The sequence below is a fragment of the Rhodamnia argentea genome, chromosome 2, assembly GCF_020921035.1.
Source record: "Rhodamnia argentea isolate NSW1041297 chromosome 2, ASM2092103v1, whole genome shotgun sequence".
Classification (NCBI taxonomy): domain Eukaryota; kingdom Viridiplantae; phylum Streptophyta; class Magnoliopsida; order Myrtales; family Myrtaceae; genus Rhodamnia; species Rhodamnia argentea.
Window position 1 is genome coordinate 8,715,819 of NC_063151.1, and position 22,779 is coordinate 8,738,597.

The 22,779-nt window shown below is 39.8% G+C and overlaps 2 protein-coding genes across 4 annotated transcripts; both read right to left on the minus strand.

Annotated features, from left to right (window-relative positions):
- Window positions 1-6,056: 6,056 nt before the first annotated feature.
- LOC115738776 (ER lumen protein-retaining receptor erd-2.2-like) lies at window positions 6,057-11,036 on the minus strand. Its single transcript, XM_030671507.2, has 6 exons — window positions 10,674-11,036; window positions 9,515-9,714; window positions 8,527-8,667; window positions 7,463-7,543; window positions 6,539-6,663; window positions 6,057-6,452 (listed from the first exon to the last, which is right to left on the minus strand). Exons 1-6 carry the CDS (start codon window positions 10,894-10,896, stop codon window positions 6,404-6,406), a joined length of 819 nt encoding a protein of 272 aa, XP_030527367.1. The 5' UTR covers window positions 10,897-11,036; the 3' UTR covers window positions 6,057-6,403.
- A 1,080-nt stretch (window positions 11,037-12,116) lies between these two features.
- On the minus strand, window positions 12,117-15,705 carry LOC115738773 (probable alkaline/neutral invertase B). Of its 3 annotated transcripts, XR_007197567.1 has the most exons (6): window positions 15,367-15,704; window positions 14,612-15,081; window positions 13,837-14,268; window positions 13,144-13,702; window positions 12,544-12,936; window positions 12,117-12,437 (listed from the first exon to the last, which is right to left on the minus strand). XR_007197567.1 is itself a non-coding variant. In XM_030671504.2 (5 exons), the coding sequence occupies exons 2-5, from the start codon at window positions 15,035-15,037 to the stop codon at window positions 12,641-12,643; spliced, it is 1,713 nt and encodes a 570-aa protein (XP_030527364.2). In that variant the 5' UTR covers window positions 15,038-15,081; window positions 15,480-15,705; the 3' UTR covers window positions 12,117-12,640. The 3 variants fall into 3 exon arrangements, 2 of the variants coding, with proteins under 2 accessions (XP_030527364.2, XP_030527362.2); XM_030671504.2 differs by having other exon boundaries at window positions 12,117-12,936; window positions 15,480-15,705; XM_030671502.2 differs by having other exon boundaries at window positions 12,117-12,936.
- Window positions 15,706-22,779: the final 7,074 nt, after the last annotated feature.

Below are 22,779 nucleotides of genomic sequence, written 5' to 3' on the forward strand. Positions count from 1 at the left end.
GCCTGAATTGTATCTCCTATCCATAGGATATCCAACCCAATCAGCATCAAGGAAGCTTGTAATATTTAGATGACCATAATTCTTATACGATAATCATTTACCTAGCGCTCCCTTCAAATATTTGATGATTTAAAATATAGCATCCCAATGAGTAATATGAGGAGAACTCATGAACTTGCTTACTACGCTAATAGCAAATGATTTATCGGTTCTTATGACGGTAATAGAGTTTAACTTACCAATCGATCTATGATATTTTCTTGGATCATGCAGTAATTTTTCACGTTTTGCATCAAGTTTTACCTTGGGATCTATAGGGGTATTGATTGGCTTTACTCCGAGAAATCCAACCTCACCAAGAATGTCAAGTACATACTTTCATTGTGATAAAGTGATACTGGCATGTGAGCAGGCTACCTTAATACCAAGAAAGTATCAAAGACAACCTAAATCTTTAGTATTGAATTCTAAATATGTAGAAATTGCTTGAGTTTATGTATGCCATCCAAATCATTGCTAGTAATGATGATGTCATCCACATATACCACTAGAAGAATAGAACTAGTTAAAAAGACAGAGTTGAAAACCGAATGGTCTACCTTACACCACTTTAGTCCAAATTTGAGAATAACATCATTAAATCTACCAAACCAATCACGAGAAAATTGTTTAAGTCAATATAAAGCCTCATGCAAACGACATACCATATTCTCCCCCAAAGCAACAAACCTAGGTGGTTGCTCCATGCAAATCTCCTCGGCTAGATCACCATGTAAAAAGGCATTTTTCACATCCAAGCGATGAAGAAACAAGCCAAATCACGCAACTAATAAAACAAATACATGCATAGATGGAATTTTGGCTACTCGGAAGAAGGTGTCATCATAGTTAACACCATAAGTTTGAGTATATTCCTTCGTGACCAACTGTCTTTTCAATCGATCAAGAGTACCATTCAAATGAACTTTAATAGTAAAAATCCAACGACAACCAGCATGTTTCTTACTTGTAGGTAAAGAAGTAAGTCGCTAAGTTTAATTCTCAATTAGTGCTTGTATTTCATCCTTTGTGGCACATCACCATCTCGAATGAGCAAGAGCCTAAGCAACACTGCTAGGCATGGAAACCAAAGACGACGAGATAAAAGTAGAGAAAGTAGGAGACAAATGATCATATGAAAAAGAATTAGAAATAGGATGACAAGTACGAACGCAATTAGAAAGACCAGAATATTTAGCATAACGATCACCTAGGCGATCAACACAAGAACGTGTGCCTTTTCTAGAAGCAATGGGCGGATCAAGATCAAATGTTGGTGCTGTAATGGATGGGGAAACAAATGAATTAAGTACTGGTGAAGACTGTAAAACTGTACTGCACTGATGATAGATGCGTTCAACAAATTGAAATCATGTGGATGTAGTTGGAGGAAGTGAAGTAATTAGAAGTGCAAGCATCTATATAACACAACCATCACATCATCGGGCATCACGGGAACCATCGGAGGAGTAAAATATTATTGGTCTTCAAAGAATGTCACATCTATGGACACATACATACAATAGTGATTATGATTGTAACATTTATATCATGTCTGAGTCCGAGAGTACCTCACAAAGATTCATTTTTCAGCATGAGGATCCAGTTCGTCATGACATGAAGTGAAAATGTACAAAAAGACACACTCAAAGACTCGAAGAGGTAAGGAAAATAAAGGACAATTTGGATGTAAAATAAAGAACGGTGTCTCCGGCTAAAGAACAGAAGTTGGAAGTTTGTTAATTAAATAACACGCTGTAAGAATAACATGTCCCAAAAAATGTTTAGGTAGGTTCATGTGAAACATAAGGCAACGGGGCAACATCAAGAAGATGAAGATTTTTATGTTCGGCAATGTCATTCTGTCATAGAGTGTATGAACATGAAGTCTGATGAATAATATCATGAGAATCAAGAAATGGTTGAAAACTAGAAGTTGTTGCAAAATATTCTCTAGCATTATCGGACCATGGATATTTGATAGAGGACACTTCAAAATCGAATAGGCGGAAGCAATGAAAAATCTACGTGTGATTTTTTTATTAAGAATAACCAAGTCATTCGGGAAAAATCATCCATGAATATAACAAAATATCTGAATTTAGAGACATCGGACACACGACATGGACCCCAAACATCTAAATGAACCAGCTCAAATGGACTAGACACACGACTCTAAATTCAAGAAGGAAAAGAGGCTCTATGATGTTTACTAAACTAGCAAGCTTCACACTAAAATGGACTCACAAACTTACACTCGGGAAATGGATGCTAAAGTATGCTTGGTGGCGAGTAACCACCACGACAATGTATCCAATCTACAATCAATGGATGTACGCTTCGCAACTGCTAACAGCTAACACCTTCTTGTTAAGATAGTATAGACCATTTGTTTCATATCTCCCACCAATCATCTATCTAGTCCTCGGATCTGAAAGACACAACGAGAAGCGGAATAGGTTACAAAACAACTCAATTCTTTAGTTAACGAGCTAACAAAAATCAAATTATAGGGAAATTTGGGTAGACGAAGAACAAATGATAAAGAAATAGAGTGACGCAAATGAACAATTCTTGTACCAGTAACTTGAGATTGGGAGCCATTCGCTAATGTGACAAAGTTTGAGGATAAATGAGACATAGAATGAAATGAAAACAGTAGAGTAAAGTTACTAGTCATGTGATTGGTAACTCCAACGTCTATGATCCAGGAATCGGACGCAGCAAAAAATAAACAAGATGAACTACCTTCAATACTAATGGCACCATGAGTACTAACCCCTCCATCACTCCATATGAATAAAACCACGTCCACGTCCACGACCTCGGCAACCTCAACCTCGACCGTCACGTCCACTAGGACCATGGGAAAGCATAGTGCTCATCTCCAAAGTCGACATGAATGAAATTTTCTCAGTGACTATAGAACGGAGAGCTTGAGAGAAGACTTCATCCACTATAGGAAGAGAGCTCGATGTAATACATTAGCAAAGAGATGAATACCCATACCCCAATGACTTGAGATATATATCACCCGCATATCCTCTTGGTGTTTAGCCAAAACATTTATATCATTCGAGGTAGGAAGATAAATATCCGGTCGCTGGCAAAGGGTCGTTAACCGAGCATAATGATCGGATAAAGATTGATCTCATCATTGAATATCAAATAATGCTTCCAACGTGTCACATACCCGCGTCATATTATTCTGTCTAGAATAGAGCAACGCCCATTTCTTTCAAATTGCCTTAGCAGAATCACATTGAATAAAGTGAGGACTGACCTTAGGGTCCATGCTATTCCATAAAAGGGTCTAAAATCATGGCGTCTCCTATAATGCAATCGGCAGCTTTATCCTTGTCAAACGATACCGTAGACGTAAGATAGTCAAATTGCTTGGTGGCAATAAAATAGGCCTCAATAGCTTTAGACCATGATGGATAATTAGTGCCATTTAACTTGACATAAGTTAAATTGAAAACTACCAAAAAGGGATCCAGAGGTTGATCCAAAAGCCATTAGTGAAGAGGAATATGACCAAGCCCAAAATAAAATGAACGTCCACTATAGGACTCATGAACTTACCTCGAATCCTATCTCTTGTCCACCACAATCTCACACACACTAACCCGCTTTTGATCCTATTCCCTCTAATCCAACTCGTATTCATAGTTATATGAGATTTTCTTAGGTGTATTCAAGGAGGACAAATCATTCCAATACAAGAGCAAGTCCAAAATGCCACTCCGTGTACTACCCATGAGAGCATGGTAAGTCATGGACCTCCTGTGAATGAACAACTTAGTGATACATTGTTAGAAAACGGACTAGAGAATGTACCAAGAAACCATTTTATTCACTATCAAATTATGTGTTCCTTAATAGATTATCATCACCATATCGAAACTTTATTGTGAGTCTAAACACTATTGATATCCCTAACACTTTGCATGAAGCATTGTCCAAAGTGGAATAGAGGAATGCCATGAAAAAAGAGATGAAGGCACTTGAAAAAAATGTGGCAAATGTTGACAGGCAAAAAGAAAAATCTAGTTGGTTACAAGTGGGTATTCACTATGAAGTACAAGGCAGATGTTTCTCTGCAGAGTTACAAAGCAAGTTTGATTGTAAAGGATTACACCCAAACATATGGAGTCGATTACCAAGAAACATTGCACCAATGGCTAAAATAAACACCGTAAAAATTTTAATGTCTTTAACTGCTCATTTTGATTGGGAATTTCAACAATATCATGTAAAGAATGCATTTTTACACGGAGATTTTGAAGAGGAAATCTACATGAACATCCACCTAGTTTTAAAGGAAAGGAAACAACAGAAAAGTTTTGTAGACTAAAGACAACACTACACAGGCTCAAGTAGTCACCTAGAGCTTGGTTTGGACGATTTGCTAGAGTTATGAAGGCATTTGGGTATAAACAAAGCTAAAGAGATCATACACTATTCATAAAACACCCGGATACATAGGGGTTTACAACATTGTTGGTGTATATTGATGACATAAAAGTCATGGGTAATGATGAAAGAGAAAAACAATGGCTAAAATAGTGATTGATTAAGAAGTTTGAAATAAATGATTTAGGAAAGTAACGGTATTTTGGGAATTGAGGTTTCGTACTCAAAGTAAAGGATCTTTACTCCACAACGAAAGTATGTGACAAATTTTTTGGAAGGAATCGGGAAGCTTGATTGCAAACCAATAGCTACTCCAATTGAGCCAAACCAAAGACTAGCGGAAGCAAAACGGAGGCAATAGTGGCGAGAAATGTATCGGGGATTGGTGAGAAAGTTTGGATCGAATTTGGATATTAGAAATATTACCATATATAACATAAAATTTCTCCGCCAATTCCTTCTAGTCGTCTACCTTGCTTATACCAACCAGATATCTACTATGTAGTAAGCTTGATTATCCAAAGGAGTCGCATTTATAGACTGCTCATCAAGTCATACACAACTTGAAAGGGAGCCTAAGAAAGGGAGTACTATTCAAAAAGAGTCCCAATCTCAAGCTTATGCAAATATGGATTATGCTAGATCCATGGTTGATAGGAGGTTACAACCTGTTATTGTACCTTCCTTAAAGGAAACTTGGAGAAGTAAAAAAAGAATGTGGTGGCAAGATCTAATGCGGAATCTAAGTTCAAGGTAGCAATTCAAGGAATATGTGAGCTATTGTGGCTCGAGATCATTCTTGATGACTTGAAGGTTGAGTGGAAGATTCCTATGAAGCTACATTATGACAATGAATCTACAATTAATATTGTTCATAATCCTTTGCAACATGATAGAACAAAGCATATTGAGATTTATAGGCAATTCATCAAGGATAAATTTGAAGGACTAATTTGTTTGTTTTATGTCCTGTCAGAACAAGAAGTGACAGATGTCTTGACCAAAGGTCTCAATGGTGAAAATTTGCACGAGCTAGTTGCTAAGCTGGAAATGGGAGATATCCATTCACTAGCTTGAGGGGTAGTGTTAAACTGTAAATAGCCAAAAAAATTTGGCCGTAAATATGTAGGAAAATTAACTGATTGTTAGGAATAGAGTCTTGGCTATTTAGGAGATTTTTTTATTCAGTTTAAATCCCACAAATCGTTGGGCTCTCCTATGTAGGCTTTGTTTCCTATTTTGTTTGCTAGGATTTCTTTATGTATTACCCTATAAGTATAACACTGTAAGGCAGTAGAATATAACAAAGCGAATAATAGCTTCAATCTCTGAACCTACAAGTTATTGACAAACAGAAAAAGACCAAAGGTTCAGCCGTTGAGACAGGTTCACAACTGCCATTCCACCAAAAACCCAAAGTTCCGAATCAATCCCCGTTCCAAACTAACAAGGATTTTCCAGATCCAATCATCACGAGGGATTGGCTAATCCAAGTCCTTTTACAAACCGATAGAATCTCCGAGCAAAATGCACTGGGACTATTGTGGGAAAGCTGTGTGAAACTCGTAGTATAATTACATCGCAAAAAGTTCTGACATATCTGATGATAATTTTAGGCATGAGATCAGATAAGCTCCGGAACACATGGACTAAGAACAGCCTCTAAGCTGTACATTAAGTTATGAGGACATCTACACAGTCGGCAACATCAAAAACAAATATCAAATGCCAACATCAGGAAGCCAATCTGCACAAGTTTTCTACGGAAAATTTTACGTACCAGATGGTAATGCATCCTCAACTCAACATCCACCAGATAGAAAAAAGAAAAATCTATAATGGTCGGACAGGAGGAGGCACAAAAGGAACTAGACAAGAGTAGCTACCATCTTTTGATGGATAAGTCTAAAATGGTCCCTGAATTCTTCCTGTATATTTTTAACATCGTTCACACCACTCCGGAGGGGAGACGTAGAACGAGTTGTCCACCAAAGACACTGTAACAAAGAATCGATTTTCAGATTGCATATCATGGAGGTTCAATAAGTTGTCTGAAGCAAAAATCTAGCAATCCATTGACTACCTTTTGACGTAGTAGTAGCAAAAATCAGCAAGAATGAAAGTCTGGACTATTTCAGACAAGAGGACCATGGAAGGCCACAGTCCGTATCCCAGTGCTGTCAGTAAGCCTCCTCTAGTGTCCAGTACCTGTACGAGACAAGGTAAGCGACATTGCCACACCTGTACAAAATCCTACTTGTGCATGCCACCACTTCATCAAATAATGACAACACTGGAGGATGTCAGGGAAGTCACAATAAGGAAACAAACATCAATGGATATGTTCCCTTTATTAAAATGCCGTTTCTCTAATCTGACCATCTTGTAGTAAATTGTGAAGAAGAGGGTAGTGACACAGGATAACGTTATAAACAAACCATATGCTGAATGGAATCTGGCAATACTCTTACTTATAAAAGCAATAAAGAATAATAATAATAATAATAATAATAACAGAACTGACCCAAATTCTTAAATACTCATTTCTTGGCACATTAGCAACAGAAAATACTATATCCACTTCCACTAGAATGCAAAGCATGAAATGTAAATTAGAGCAATGCCCCAGAAGGTAATTTTAACTGGCAATACCCCAAACCCACCCAAAACACTAAAAGAAACAAAGAAAAAGAAACAACCAGATGGCACATGCTCAATTATGCAGACAAAATATGTCATGATGACACTGAAAAAGACGAATTCATGCAAACAAACAATTTAAGTAAATACTAGATGATAAGATAGAGAACGAACTCATAACTTTTGATGGAAAAGCATTAAAAGTGCTGAAATCTAGCAAAATTTTACAGATCCCAGTGAAGAACACAAGCATGTCCATCAGAGCTAACAGGTGCAATCCACCTAAGCGAAGCATCTATACAAAGTTCCATACATCTCCTACAAATGGCATCATGTATAACGAAAAGACAAGCAAAGGAAAACAGACCTGGAGTACCCAATGGGCACAGCTCAAAAACCTCGCAACTCCCAGTGCAAAAACATAATGCGCTGTAAATGGCTCAACAATCTGGAAAAACACAAATGCCAAAAAGAAATGAAGTCTCAATAATTAATGAGCGACTCAGCTATTTCTATTTTAAGGGTACCACTTAATACCAGATATAAAAGGAGAAAATGTACACCTCATCTTGTGACACTAACCCTCTTGTCCTTAATGACAGAGTGATGTCTTTTCATCATTAGCTGCTCTACCTTTACCACGTTAATTTATTATGTCCAAAATTAGAAACCACCTATCCAGCCTTACAAACATGTGCACATTCTCTTTCTGCTATTTTTCTCTAGTTTCAGCTATTTAATTCATGTAAATCAAATACAGACTGGAATTCAGGAACTTGACAGTGGATTTGGCCAAGAGCAGAGCAAATTCAGCCATTAGTGATAACCCTGTCCTAGAAGAAAGAACGCCATCTTAAGAGAGAATAAGCAGCATCAGAAGAAACACAATCTTTTAAGATAATGCCAAAGCTAATCTAAACAGAGAACCGGCGCACTTGTCCATCAGCAAGAGACAACATTTAAGAAAGCCATGCTGCAAAAAACCCATGGGAATCACCTCTCAGCCTAATATAAAGCCAATACACTAGACATGATGTGTATGCGCTGGAATGATTGCAGAGCACCAACTTTGCAGGGCAAAGAGCAGACGGATAGAAATAGTAGTTCACAAATTAGCAATCTCAGACCTGGCTGACATGAATACATAAAATAAATAGCCAAAGGTTCAGAGTAAAGGAGCGAGTGGCAAAAGAAAAAGAAAAGCGAACATTCAAATATTTTGGAAAGAACTACAAAAGGGTTGCAAAATTGCTACTTAAACATGCATAATGAAGATATCAACTCAATGAAGGGGCTTCAGGCATCAATCTATCTCCAGAAGTGCAATTGATCAGCAGATAAAGAGTAGAGTACATCCATTTACAACCGGTTTCAATTGACAAAGATGTTTTCCACGCATATCACCGTTACAAGATTTGGCCATTGCAGTACCTTTGTATTCTGCATGACACGGAGCTGGGGTAGCACTGAAACAGCTTCAAGATAAACACAAAAGGCCCAGCAAATCCTGTTAATGATATGATGATGTGTCGAGGGGTGAATCACTAGAGATAGCACAGCACATGGAATCACCTGCATTAAATCCGAAAGGGGAAAGCACAACAGAATGTAAGTACACCATTAACAAATAAACTTTCAACGGATACAATTAAAGCCCAGCTTCTCACAACTCCACGTTCAAATTCTCTGATTTGGATGCCTCAAAGAGTAAAATTACCAGCTCAATTTAACAATCAACAAAATTGGAAAAGGCAAAAAGGGAGTAATTCATAACTATTTGGTTAAGTTGAAGCTCAAACAACTTAGCAGGCTAATAAAACTTAAAATAAGTAGAAAATTCATGAGAAGTTCAGTTATATGGTTTATTCTGCCCAATCTACCTTCAACCTTATTTGCGGTCCCCGTAGACAATATGAATTACATAGCACCATTATATAACAATCTATTAACTGATGCCCAGTGTACCTTTAACCTTATTTATGGCCCGTGTAGACAATAAAAATAAATTCATTGACCTTACAAGACAAACTATCGACTGATGCAGCTTGTCAGATAATTCAAAGCATATACCTACCACCCGACTACCAGAAAAGAAAAAAATTAACAGATCGCCATACCAACTCAGCCTTCTGGGGACACATTACAAAGAAATAACTCCAAAAAAAGAAGCTTCTGTATGTCAAGGTATCAGTTGTTCATTTGAGTCCATTTGAATACAGGCACCCACATCCAAACATAATCTTAATATTATTTTTGGCAATAAAGATGGACATGTCTATTCCACAGTTTGTCAGCAGAAGAGTCTGATGGCAACCAAAACAGAGATTGGGAAAATCTAAACTAGAGAACCAAAGCTAAAGAAACAGCTGTTGTCATTCCGCTTCCATGTACATAAATAGGGTGTGGATGGAGGACTCACAACATAGTAAATAGCAAAATTGTCTTTGTCCTCCATGTAACTCGATCTCAGCTTGAAGCGGATCATGTAGATAACCCAAAGAGTGGTGGCTAGTGTAGCCGAATCGAGTAATGTATGGATATCATACTCCATTACAACACTACAATAAAGTCTTACAGCTAAAAACACAGCTGTTAGTTCCTGTGATTTGAGCGACAACCCTGAAATGAATCATCATTCAGGAAAGTAGTCAGAGACTGAAGATATGATAATCATAAGAATAGAAAGTTGATCAAAGAGCTGACATGGCTGTGTAGAACAATTATTAAAGAAAAGACGTTCTCAGGATCACTTCGTTAGTGGAAGGACATAATTACTAAGAATCGTGATGATTTAAACTCACTCACATAGATAAAAGCAAAAATGATGTATCGTATTCACTCTTCTGCTAACTTTATGTCTCTTACTTTATACTAAATGCATAATCGAAAAAGAAAGCAAATGCTCCTGCCGGTTGAAGGCTGCAACAACACACATGTCAAAGTCACATCAGTGTCTTAAGTGTTAGTGGCGAAACACACATGATCAGAATCTCACAACTATACATTCCGTCTAAAGTCATGCCTCAGAGGTTGAATTGCCGAGTGGCTCATTATTTATGTCAAGTCACCTCGATTATTTGAACTATGAAGAAGCCTTGTGGCAGTACTAGCTAGTGCCATCGACTATCTTATGCCATTGCCCTCCATTTTTGCGACATCTTGAGAAGCCTCCACGTTTTCAAGATATCTCCTACTAATAGCTCACATATACAAGAAAAGGCAAAAAAAAAAAAAAAATGATATTTTCCTCATATTATTCACCTCAAAGCTTTCTCTCCCGAGTAATAGAATAGAGTCATCTCCGTGTCTTAAATTTTACAACCCCCGTAGGCATCTACTGAAACTACCCTATCATTGCTGCGAAATGATCGCACAGGAAGAAACTGGGCTTGTAAGCACTCGCAATCACAAGCAAGGCCACGGCATCGCCACCACTCGAGAAGCAAATTCAATCTGGAAAAACGCAATCTACGAAACTCACATCAACAGAGTCTATACAAACCTCGGGTCAACATAAGAATTGATCCCCAAACAAGATAAAAGAGAAAGCGAGACGCCCAGGAAAACAACGCCGATACCTGCACAGGTCTTCTCCTTGCTGAGCTTGTAAATGAGGACGGCGATTCCGAGGGCATGGACCGCCTCGGCGGCGACGAAGAGGTTGTCGTGGTCGTGGACCACCATCCGGAGGAACACGAGCGCCGCCATGCCGGAGACGACGGCGAGGAAGGCCTTCACCTTCGGCGGCTGGCGGCGGAGCCACGTCGCCACCGCCTGGATCGGCCTCTTGGACGCCTTCATCTTTGCCCTCCCTGCCAAGAACTCGCAACTCTAGTCCTGGATCGCTCGGGTCTTGAAACTCCTCTAGCGGTCGTCTCAGTTCGAATGAACGAGCCCGGTTCTTCTTCTTCTTCCTCCTATGATGTCTGTCTCGGTGCGCGTGTGTCGACGTTCTGAAGTGTCTAAGATTAGGGGATGCGTATGAAATGTCTTGTGAGGGGGTGACAAGGTGCGACGGCGGTGCACGGAGAGAGCCATGGTGAAGCCGTTAGGGAAACGACAAGTGTAGGTCAATGGTTGGTTGGAGTTGGGGTAGACGGTGGATGTTGGGGGGCTGGTCAACCACCGGAGGATGTGGATGCACCTTTAATGGTGGCGCCACCAACTTCGAGTTCCCACTAAAGTCACCCAAATCTCAGAATTGGGTGTTGCCGTTCACCCCACCCTTCTCCTTCTCTCACAGATTACACTGTTCTGCTGATATCAGATCCAACTGCTAATTTATTGATAATGTTAAGGATCGTTCATATCTATGTCCATGTTTAATAGATTGAGTGAGGAATATTCGGAAGCTCTAATCTTAAATAGTCCGAAAAAGAAAAAAACCAATCTAGCAAAGTAAAAATCATGTGAGGATGTTTAATTTAGGGCTCCCGTGGTCCGACAATTTTCTCTCGATAAAAAAAAAATATATATATTTACTTTAATGAGATGGGATTGACCGTGGTTTAGTGTGTAGGTAAGGGTTATATATATGTAGTAATGTCAAATGACCCATGAAATGCTAAGTTAGGGGGTGAACGAGCAAAATGGATCTTGAAAATTGGCTAAACGTGCAATGTGTCATCTACATTTTAAATTTGTTTAGAACGGTTCATGAGCTTTAGCTAATATGCAAGATCGTCCCTAAACTTTTACTTTGTTCAATATAGTCCTTGGGTTTTGGCATATGTGCAATTCGGTCCTAATCTAAATGAAAATGTTCAATACTGTCCATTAAGCTTGAATTAATTGATGGATAATATTGAACGTTTTCATATGATTCAATGACCAAATTGAATATGTACCAAGAATTGAGGGACCATAATGAAAAAAAAAAAAAGTTCACGGACATTGCACATTGAGTTAAAATTTAGGAAGCGCATTAGGTCATAATTGAGGGACCATTTGTGTCATAATCGCTCTATTGAATCATGTAGTAGATTGCAAATGGCCATTTAAGTGAGAAGACCATATTCAAATCTCCATGTCTCAAATATGTAAAAACTAGTATCATTGTAAATAGCATTCCTCAGCCTGGTTACATGGACACCGTCTGAACTGCAGATTTTCGCAAGAGCCATTGAAATTTTGGCCAACTCAATTCAAATCGTGTCTTAGATCTGTTGCGTCATGTTGGATCCTCCTCTCACATTCTTGCAACCCTAGGTGAGGCGATAACTCGAAGATTTGCAACGAAATTATTTCCTAAACCGGACCCCGAAAGCTTTTTTCTCATTACTGATTGAAGGCAAAAACCTCAGCAACTTGCTTCAGACAGTGCTCGTGGCGATGCAGTGATCCTGTGAACGAGGAGAAACAGATTAACACAGAACTGGTCCGTTCATGTGATAGCATTCACATATGGTAAAGTAACTCATCTCCGTTATTGTCGCCAAACCAACTTACTTGTCGCATCGATCTTCAAAAATGTTCATGAATTCATACTGTGAATAAGCTGTATTATAAAGCTCCTAGACTTTTGGGAGGGAACATTTATATGTGGTTAACAGGTCCAAGAAGCAGATCTTTTTATTAGGGGCTTCATCTGTCTGTCTTCCTCGAGCGAGACCATACCCAAGTGAGACGGGTCCTCAAACAGCATCTTGGCCACCAAGTAACCGGCGATGGACCAGGTCTGGAATTTCCGAGCCTGCTTCCCAACGTACCTGCCGAGCTTCCCGTCATAGTACTCGGGCCAGTGGTCCTTTGATAACCGGCTCTCGATGAGCTTGATGGCGCGCCTCGCTATTAGTGGGCGCCCCGTCTTGATGCAGGCCGCCGTGAGGAGCCAGAGAAGCACTGCACCAGCCCATCAGGAAAAAAAAAAAAAAAAAAAAAAACCCAATTGAGAAGGTCAAGAAATAGCTGATGAGTTTTGTTTGTCGCTAGTCACATGGGTGTTGCGAAAGAAGGTTAGTTTGTTAAAAGCGTCCATGTGGTCTTTTCCCTCCATTCTAGTGCTATTTTGTAGTCTTTGGGCATTAGAGAAACTATGAGCATACTCACCTGGCCAAGACCCTCCATTGTGATAGCTCCACCGAGTATTCTTCGGGTCGCATCCTGTGACGATCTTCCATTCGTGGTTTTCTATCGCCGGATAGCATATCTTCAGCGGCATCTCGCCGACCAGCTCTTCCCAGCGTTCTTCTATCAGATCCATTATGGCTACAGACTGTTCAGGGGTCGCCAGAGACGACAGAATGGCCACGCAGTTGCCCAAACAGAACCACCGGAAATCCATCTTCGCTGGGCTCACGTTCCCGACAAAGTAACCGCCGCGTCTTGGCATGAAATCAAACACCCAATCAGGAAGAGAATCGGGCATCACGTTGAACTTGTTGACTGCCGTGTGAGAATACTCCTCGGTCTTGTACCGGTATATGTCATTGAGCTGCTTCAGGTCCAGCCAGAAATAGTTCCTCATGTGGTAACTCAATGCGTGGAGGCGCTGCACAATCCGCTCCATGAAGTCCTTGCCCTCGCTGTCTTGCTTAAGCAAGACCAGGGCACATCGGAGCGCCATAAAAAAGAGGGCCTGGATTTCGATCGGATACCCGTATACACCCTAACATTGCAGAGAAAGAATGAGAAAGATCGGGTCATAATAAGGACTATCCAACATTACGTGTCTTCAACAAACATACTAGCTATTAGTAAAGATAACCTCATTTGAGCAAAGGGAAAATGCAAGAAACCAACCATTCTCCTGTCAATCATGCAGCATCCGTCTGCACAGAGCAGCGTCGGGAACGTGTCAAAGCCTTCCGAGAGGCATAAGCTCAGGATAAGGCGCATGCCCCTTTGGCACTCGGGCAATTCTGCCAAGGATGAATCGCCTGTGGACTTGGTATACGCACGGAGCAATATGATCCACCAGAATCCTGAGTCCACTGGGGCTACTCTCCCTATTGCGGTCTCGCCAAAGTCTGCAGTCAAGGTCTCGGAATTCCTTGCCGGGTGATGGATCACCTTGAAGCTCGCAGGCATCACCCCTTCTCCTAGCTTGAACTGGTCCACCATCTTCTCTCGTGATTGGAGGAGAAGGGTTTTGAGAAGGAAATTCTTCACTATTTCCGTCTCGCCATTCATCAGAAACGCCAATGCGCTCGGGAAAAAGTCTCTAACAAAGACCTGCCAAGTAGACGAACGCCATATTATTTTCACTCACATTCTAAGGGAGGCTTAAGCATAAGGAACTGACAGGCGGGATCAGGTATCGAGGTCGAACAAGTCAATGTAATACAAATTCATACTGCTTTTATAGTGTTCAAAACACTGAGACAAAGTAAGGACATGTCAATAGGCCATACGCCCACAATCTGCAACTTTTTGCTGATAACATCACGTACTTAAAATATTATGACAGATGAGATTATGAATATGAATTGTGGATCCACATTAGAACTCCACTGATATTGTAGTTGTGACTTCCTTGTGAAACCGACAATTTAAGAACAGAGAAGAGCACATTCACCTGATCATAGTTCAGTTCTTCTACAGAATGATCCAGAGCGGCGATAGTCCCAACAGGTTGCCCCCGGTAGAGAACCATAGACCTTCCCAGGGCTTCCCACGCATCAGCAATCATAGGGTGCGCCTCGTAGTAACTCTCGGATCTTGGTGTGTGAAAGCCCGACCTTCTTCCTGGAGAGTACACATACTCAAGATGGTCTACAAGGCGAAAGTTGTCAGCCACCCTATAAGAAAGCCGAGGCGATAAAGTGATGGACATCTCACAGTAAGACTTCTCGTCGAACGATCTGTTTCTCTCTATGTTTAGCGGCCTTGGCCTGTCCATTAACTTCAGAATATCGGAGTCGTCGATCTCAAAGATTGAGTTGGCGGTGTCGTGACCTCTCATGCTTCCATTCAGCGACATGTCCGTGGCAATTGAAGACATCCTCGATTTCTCTCGATCAAGAAACACCTCAAGGCTTCTAAAACCTGCATTCATCCACACGCAACAAGCAACTTCACAGTCAATGTGGTGGAGTTATCTCCTTCGAACATTAAGCGGAATCCCCAAATCATAATTCATGCACTATCGACACTGATTAGTTGGAACTCTACACACCATTTACGCAGCAGAAAACAGCAATCAAATGCTGCTAGGCGATTTAGCAGCAACAGATTGAAATGATTGTTAAATTTCAACTACCAATCTCTCCGTGCCTACTAGACATGACTACTGCATAGAATGGATTACTTAAACATGAGCGCGTTATGTACCCGATTCGAACCAACGGAGGAACCAACAAGAATCGCCCTTTCAACAGTTGATCGCCCAGAAAAAAGCTAAGGAACAGAGCTGGGAGGCATCAAGAGAATGAAAAGGAACTTGCCTATTCCATGAACAGCGTTCTACAGGCGATGGCCCAGATTTCCATTACGTCTTTGTGCTGATATGGAGAGGGAAGGCGAACCCAGATGGGATTATCTCGGTTTGTCCGATGAATGGTTTGGCATGATCTCCCGAGTGTTTTGTCCCTTTGTCACTACCAACCTCAAATGAAGCTAAGGCCCTAAGGGGCATACCACCGCATTGGGCGCGGTTTGGAACCGTAGAAAAAGCAATGTGTTTGTCGGCAAGCAGTAGCTGTTTTTGGTTAGATTACGAAGGTATCTTTCTCGTGAGCGATGACTTTGAGGTGTGGTGCTGATGTGCCTTTTCCTGCATCAAATTATAGAATCCTCACGACCCAATTCAAAATTTGTCAGCTTTACAATTTATTGAGGATGTAAAAGATAAACTGTGAACAGAAAAATCCATAGCAGACAAGGAAAAAACTAAAGCTTTTACTTCATTTTTTCATCCCTTTGATTTTATTCTGCCAAAACATGGATGTCCGGGAAAATTTCAAATAACGGCCCCAAATATTTTCATTTTCTCAAATAAGAACATAAAGTAATCATTATTTCAAGTAAGGGCTCAAAGTGCACTTTTTGTCTCAAACAAGGGCTTGTAGTGGCCATGCTTATTTTGAATAAGGGCCTAACCTCACCGGTTGGTAGGGGTGATCGGTTCCCGATTCGGTCCGGTTCTTCTCAAAAATCGAGAATCGAACCGGCCACCCTAAGAATTGGGAACGGGGCGGACCGCACCATCGATCCGGTCCGGTTCTCGATCGGTTCCAAGGACCAATAAGCAAAAACTTCCATACTGTCAATGGACCTACCTCTTAGTATAGTGGATACATATTTGACATGGAAAGCATCGAAGACCTGAATGCACATACATTGAATGAAAACATATGTAGTAGCTGCATTTTTAAAGAGGTTGCCCACGGTCCAAGCTTTAAAATTCAACAACAATTCAATGTATCCTCATATGATCATCAATAGCACATTGAAAGCACAACCAAAGGGGGGAAAAAATATGATCACTGGACATTAACCGAAATGATAGTGAAATAGAAAAAGGAGAAGATTTCTTGACTTCAAGTCCTTTCTTGATATTTGATGGATGAAGCAAAAGTGCGGGCAACTTGCAAAAAGTATATATAAGCAACGAACAATAGTTTTGAACTAGAAATAGAATTAATGGAAATCGAGCTCAAATAATGAATGAAAAATCTCACCATATATATTCCTTCCACCGACTTATAAACTCTATTTATTGGTAAACTCCGAATGAGCATCATCCATAGCTAAAAAAAGCAAGATATTAATTAAAGCATTCACTTGTTAGATGTACGAAAGAAATACAAGATATAAAAAAAAAGATATATCCACGACTTACCCGACTCGAACTTCTCTACATTCTCGATGCACTCTTCAACATTAAGCGGCTTGTTAATCACTCTCAACCAATCTTGAGCGCAAATCAAAGCTTCCACCACTCTAGGGGTTAAATAACTTCGATAGCCATCAAGCACGCGACCGGATGTGCTTGAAAGTGGACTCGAAGCAACATTTATTACAGGAATAGCCAAGATATCCAGAGCCATCAAAGAGAGGATTTTAAACTTTTGGCCAGCAGTATTCCACCACATCAAAATGTCAAGAGCACGACCTTCTTCACATGGGCCTTGAAGATACTTTTCGATCTCGGATAAATTGCCCTCGGCCACTTTTTTCTCCTCATCCATAAAGTATTCGAACACCTTGTCCCCATTGAAACTCACATCAAAACCCGCAATGAAACCAACCTCATCTTTGTGACCTTTCTCATGGCCATCACGATTCGAACTACCACTACCATCAATGAGAAGTTGACCACCCAAATGTTTGTCACCGGAAGGTCCGGAACCACAAGACTTCTCATAAAAATTAAACAAGCGTTCCAAGTAAGTCCTCACATAATCACACCTCTCATTTACTATCTCATCATCATCATCATAGATTAGTTTATAGCAATATCACACATATTTCATCTTTTTTCTTGGATTCAATATCACCGCAATCAAAACCATGATGTTCACTTTTTCAAAACTCCCATAATATTTGTCAAATTTTTCCTTCATCTTCACCCCCATAGATTTCACTCTAGGATCTAAAGCATTCTCCGCTTGTTTCGGAGTTTTATATAAACCACCTATCTCGTCAAAATAATTATTTGAAGTGATATACAATGTCCCGGACATCTTGTTGGTGGAATCATATAACTTCTTCAAAAATATGATAAGAACTCTCGCATTTTCCCAATCTACCTGTTTAGAAATTTCATCTTCAAGCTCAGGTGAGAAAAAAGGATCATCTTCTTCCAGCCTTTCAAAAGCCTTTCTTAGCTTTAAGGCAGTGTCTAACATGAGGTAAGTGGAGTTCCACTTAGTAGACACATCAAGACAACTTGAGCCCTTATAAGTAATCCTTGCACTCTCAATACAAGTTTGAAATGATTTATCTCTCATGGGAGAACCCCTAACATATCTAACAACATTTCAAATACATGTAATAGAATCATGTACCTCATGCAATCCATCCCTTACAATCAAGTTTAAAATATGAGCCATGCACCTCATGTGTAAAGCTTCACCATCTAAGATCAATAGCTTATCTTTTAAAAACTTAGCTTTCAAAAACTTAATGGCTACATCATTCGAACTAACATTATCCACAATGTTTGTGGACACATGTTTCTCTATTCCCCACTCATAGATGCATTTCTCAATCATTTTCCCAATTTCTTTGCCCTTGTGACTAGACATCATCACAAAATTGATGATCCTTTTGTGCAATTTCCAATCATCATCAATAAAATGTGCAGTGAGACATAAATAGTTCAAGTTCTGAGTAGAGCTCCATGTATCGGTCGTGAGCGCAACCCTAGACTTAAGCTTGCAAAAAAAATTCTTCAAACTTATTCTTTCAACAAGATACAACTTTATGCAATCTCTAGCCACTGTAAATCTTGATATGGGATTGAAAAGAGGTTGTAGCTAGTTGATAAAATCACGAAATCCGACACGTTCAACCAACAAAAAAGGTTGTTCATCCACTATAATCATCCGAACAAACAATTGCCTACAACGTTCCCGATCAAACTCCCATGTCGATAAGACGTTAGCACTACCAATACTAGTATTCCCCTTAGTCATTTGAGTCATATCCACTCTACGTGGGACAAACAATTTTTCCTTCTTATCTATATTGCGAGGATATTTATTGCACCTTCTCAAGTGCTTCAACATAGCAGAAGTACCATTATTAACACAATACTAACACCTTGCCTTACAATATTTGCAAAACACCTCAATTTTCCCATTCTTATCTTCATTGCCTTTACGAAAATGACATTGGGTTGTTGATGACTTTCGTTTACCAGTAGAAGTGGTAATGGGGTAATCATGAGATACCTTATTTGTGTCGACTTCCTCTTCGAAGACTTCTTCACCTTCGTGTGCGAGTGAGTCCATTGGCGAAGTCATCTCATCAATGGATTTGTCCACTTCCATTGACATGTAAGTAAATCACTTGAATCAAAGAGATTATAAGTTATAAAAGCTAAGGGTGAACTTCTAGTTCTAGCTGCTTGACTTCCCGTATGTTATGTAAAATGGCCATTTGGTGAACTTCCATCAATTTGACTTAATTGTGTGGATGGCAAATACAAACTAAAGCAAAGAACAACAGAAATTCGAGTAATCACAACGGATCATGACAATAATCCGACAAGGACATACGGTAAGTCATCATATAACAGTCGACATTAGTGCTTAAGGTGTCCCACCTAATAATGCCTTCGCTTGTTAATTCATCTTAATCTTCGCTTGGTGGACATTTGTCAAGAAATATAGTTCAATTAGCAACAGCAACAAATTGACAAAGAACAAAACCCGGTAAAAGCAAATCACGTAGCAACATCTACACTGTTTTCTCCCAATTATATTTGTAATCCTAACAAGATAAGCACATGAACTGTCGCAAAAGGCCTAAGAAAGCAATGCCTCAATAAGGCATTACGAGGATTGCCCAATACTCCATTCGACCATTCACTACTCACGACATCATAACTAAAAATCTGAAATATTAAGCAAAGGGTGAGCAAAACAATGCCCAGCAAATGACATATCTAACCACTAAGTCAATCGACCCGACAATTTCTCATATAGCTATCCCGAATAGTGACCCAAATTAGAAGGGCACGGTTTAAGCTATACTTGTGCAAAAGACAACGGAGGAATCAAACGATACGAGATGCCCGTGAACTCTGGAATGTCTAAAAACAGAAAGCATGGAGTACTTACCTTGATGAGATGCGATTGTGGTTACGATCGGCTAAAAACAAAGTGAGTGAGGGAGGCGAAAGTCCCGAGTTAAGCCGAGATTCCGAGCGGTAGGTGTCGACCGAGAGAAGGGATGTTCGCAAGAGAGAGGGGCCGATCGAGTCGAGAGAGGGGTTGAGTGAGAGGCGCAAGCACGAGAGGGGACCGAGCGACGTGAGCGAGGCGGGAGGCAATGAGCGGCGATGCGAGCGAGGCCGGAGGCGATGAGCAAGAGGCGCACGCCGAGATGCTTGAGACGTGAAGGCTGAAGAGGCACAAAGGGTGAGCAAACCCTAAACAATAAACAATTTTGGTTATTTTTTTTTAAGTTTGACCGGTCGAGTCCGGGCGGTCCGGTCCGGTCCGGTTCTACGTCCCCGAAACCGGGAAGCGGACCATCCGACCACCGGTTCCAATATGAAGAACCGGGAACCGGACCAGCTCATTTAAAATCGAGAATCGGACCATCGGTCTAGTCCGGTCCGGGCGGTTCCCGGTTCGGGCGGTCCGATTTGCTCACCCCTATCGGTCGGCCGGCTAAATATTCTAGCCTTTCAAATAAGGGCCTGACTTAGTACGTTAGCCGGCCAAATATTCCGGCCAATTAAAGGCATTTCTATCAAAACATAATTTAAACCTAAATTTTAGTTAAATTATATTAAAAACTAAAAAAATCAAAGGTGAAAAAAAAAAAAAAGATATACAGGTAGGAGCCTTCCCACCTATGGCGACGACCATAGTCGGTGGGATCACCGGCAACCCCTCCGACCCGGAGCGAGGACCGGTGGGCTCTCCGCCGTTCCCCGGACCCGGCAAGGGTCTCCGCCCCTCGCCAAGGCGCTAGCAACCTCATTGGCCATGACCATTACCCCATCGAAGATAGGGCAATGGAGCCCCCCTCTAGCGCCGCCTCTTTTTTTTTTTTTTTAATTTTGGAAAGCTAAAAAAAAACAAAGAAAAAATATGTAAAATACTAAATGACTAAAATGCCCCTACTCTTGGTGAGTTAGGCCCATTTTTGATACTGATAAGGTCACTTCATGCCCCGAAACAATGTCCATTTCAAACTCTTATTTGTAACAAAGTCAACTTCAAATCCTAATTTGAGAAAATGAATGCACTTTAGCCCTTTTTTAAAATTTTCTCTTGATATTTTAGTTTGGTAGAAAAATACTAGGATAATTGTCCAAAAAGCCCTAGTCTGCGTTTGATCATCGGGATATAAGTTAGGAAATGATATGTTTTATCTTATCGTATGTTTGGCGGTTGTCCAAGATAGGATAAATGGGGGATATATGGGGATATAGCTAGGGTAAAAAAAAAATCCTAGGAGAGGAGGTGAGATAGATTATGATAGAATTTCTCAAGAGAACAAATACAAAGAGAATTGAGTTTCTTTCACAACCACCGCATCTTCTTTGTGTCGGGCCGCCTCTTTGCTACCTCAGGCTGCCTCTTCGGTGGCAGCGACTATCAAGTGTGGTTGCTTCTTCGGAGCCACCAGGCTAGGGTCTCCATCTACAAAGTTGGGTATATCTACGACTTTGTTCTTTAATTGATTGTTTAGCGTGATATGAGATTACATCTCTCGTTCTTTAACCGCTTGAACATTTTCAAAATTTGAAAAGGGGTCTCAACATGTTATGAAGAACTTGAGGTTGATCATCGACTTTCAAATGAGATCTCAACAATCGAAAGGGCGCTCTTGGATGACCTACATGAGTACATCTTCCACTTGTGAAAAGAGACCGAATAATGAGATTGTCCAGCAATTATTCACTCACTCGACAAGTCAACGAGCGAAGGCGATAGGTCATTCTCAAAGGATTCGACTCTAAATCAAAACCCCTAATTCTACGGGGTTTGCTCCGTCAATGTTGTCCCCGAATTCAAATGACACAATCATATACTCAACAATAACTCACTCATTAGAACTCATCATTAAATAATTTCTAAAGAATCTTGATTTTTTAACAAAATAGAGTCGATCTCGGTCTCGTCATGCCTCTACTTATCCGACTTTAAATTCATAGTTCACCAAACAGTAGATAGGATATGACAAGATCCTTGAATTTCTTATCATGTCCTATCTTGATTAGAAATTTGAACGACTAAACACAATCTAAACCTATATGGCCAATTCCCTCCTAAATATTTCAATTATGTCAATTTAGTCCTAAACCTTTTGATAATCGACCAATTTAGTCCTAAACATATTATTTGGATAATTGAACAATTTGTCAAAAAGTTTAAGACTAAATTGACAAATCATTAAAAGGTTTAGAACTAAATTGACACAATTGAAAATAAATTGGTCAAAATTGTCAAAATGTTTATGACCAAATTAGGCATAATTGAAAGGTTTAATATTAAATTGGCCGGCGTACAATAGGTTTAGGATTGTTTGGAAAATTTTCTTGAAAATGCTTGATGGTAAAATTTCCTAACTGCTTAGGTAGCGTTTAGGTCATAGCCCACTTTATGGAGAATCTAGAGGAAAAAAAAAACAATTTTTGCAATAAGTATAAATCATATCTAACTTTATAGACATATGACGTGAAAATACTATGTAGAATCATTAGGACGATTTTAGACGAAATAGTAATAATGGAAGAAACAAGACTCAAGTAAAAGTTGAGGATTTTATATTTTAGGATAACATTAAAATTGGAGCTAAAATTAGGTTTTTTATTTTTTTATATTAGGTCAATAAATTGCAATGACAGTTATGGCAAACCGGAGGCGAAATTTTAATTTTTAGTAAATAATACCTATAAATGTAAATAAAACCCATAAAAAGATAGGAACATAATTGAAAAAAAATGAGCAAATATGAAACCATCGAGTATAACCTTGAACGAAATAAAATAAGAGAACGACATTACACATTGAATCAATATACGAAAAGAGAGAGATGAATGGGCCCAAGCTAACATGG

What these genes read in the sequence shown, in the direction of transcription:
- LOC115738776 (XM_030671507.2), bottom strand. Translation starts at nt 10,896, where the DNA reads ATGAAGGCGTCCAAGAGGCCGATCCAGGCGGTGGCGACGTGGCTCCGC. An exon ending in CAAGGAGAAGACCTGTGCAG is followed by an intron (nt 9,715 to 10,673) that starts GTATCGGCGTTG and finishes GATTCATTTCAG; the next exon opens with GGTTGTCGCTCAAATCACAG. An exon ending in GTGTCATGCAGAATACAAAG is followed by an intron (nt 7,544 to 8,526) that starts GTACTGCAATGG and finishes GTGTTTTTCCAG; the next exon opens with ATTGTTGAGCCATTTACAGC.
- LOC115738773 (XM_030671504.2), bottom strand. Translation starts at nt 15,037, where the DNA reads ATGTCTTCAATTGCCACGGACATGTCGCTGAATGGAAGCATGAGAGGT. An exon ending in AAGAACTGAACTATGATCAG is followed by an intron (nt 14,269 to 14,611) that starts GTGAATGTGCTC and finishes TCTACTTGGCAG; the next exon opens with GTCTTTGTTAGAGACTTTTT. An exon ending in GCATGATTGACAGGAGAATG is followed by an intron (nt 13,703 to 13,836) that starts GTTGGTTTCTTG and finishes CTGCAATGTTAG; the next exon opens with GGTGTATACGGGTATCCGAT.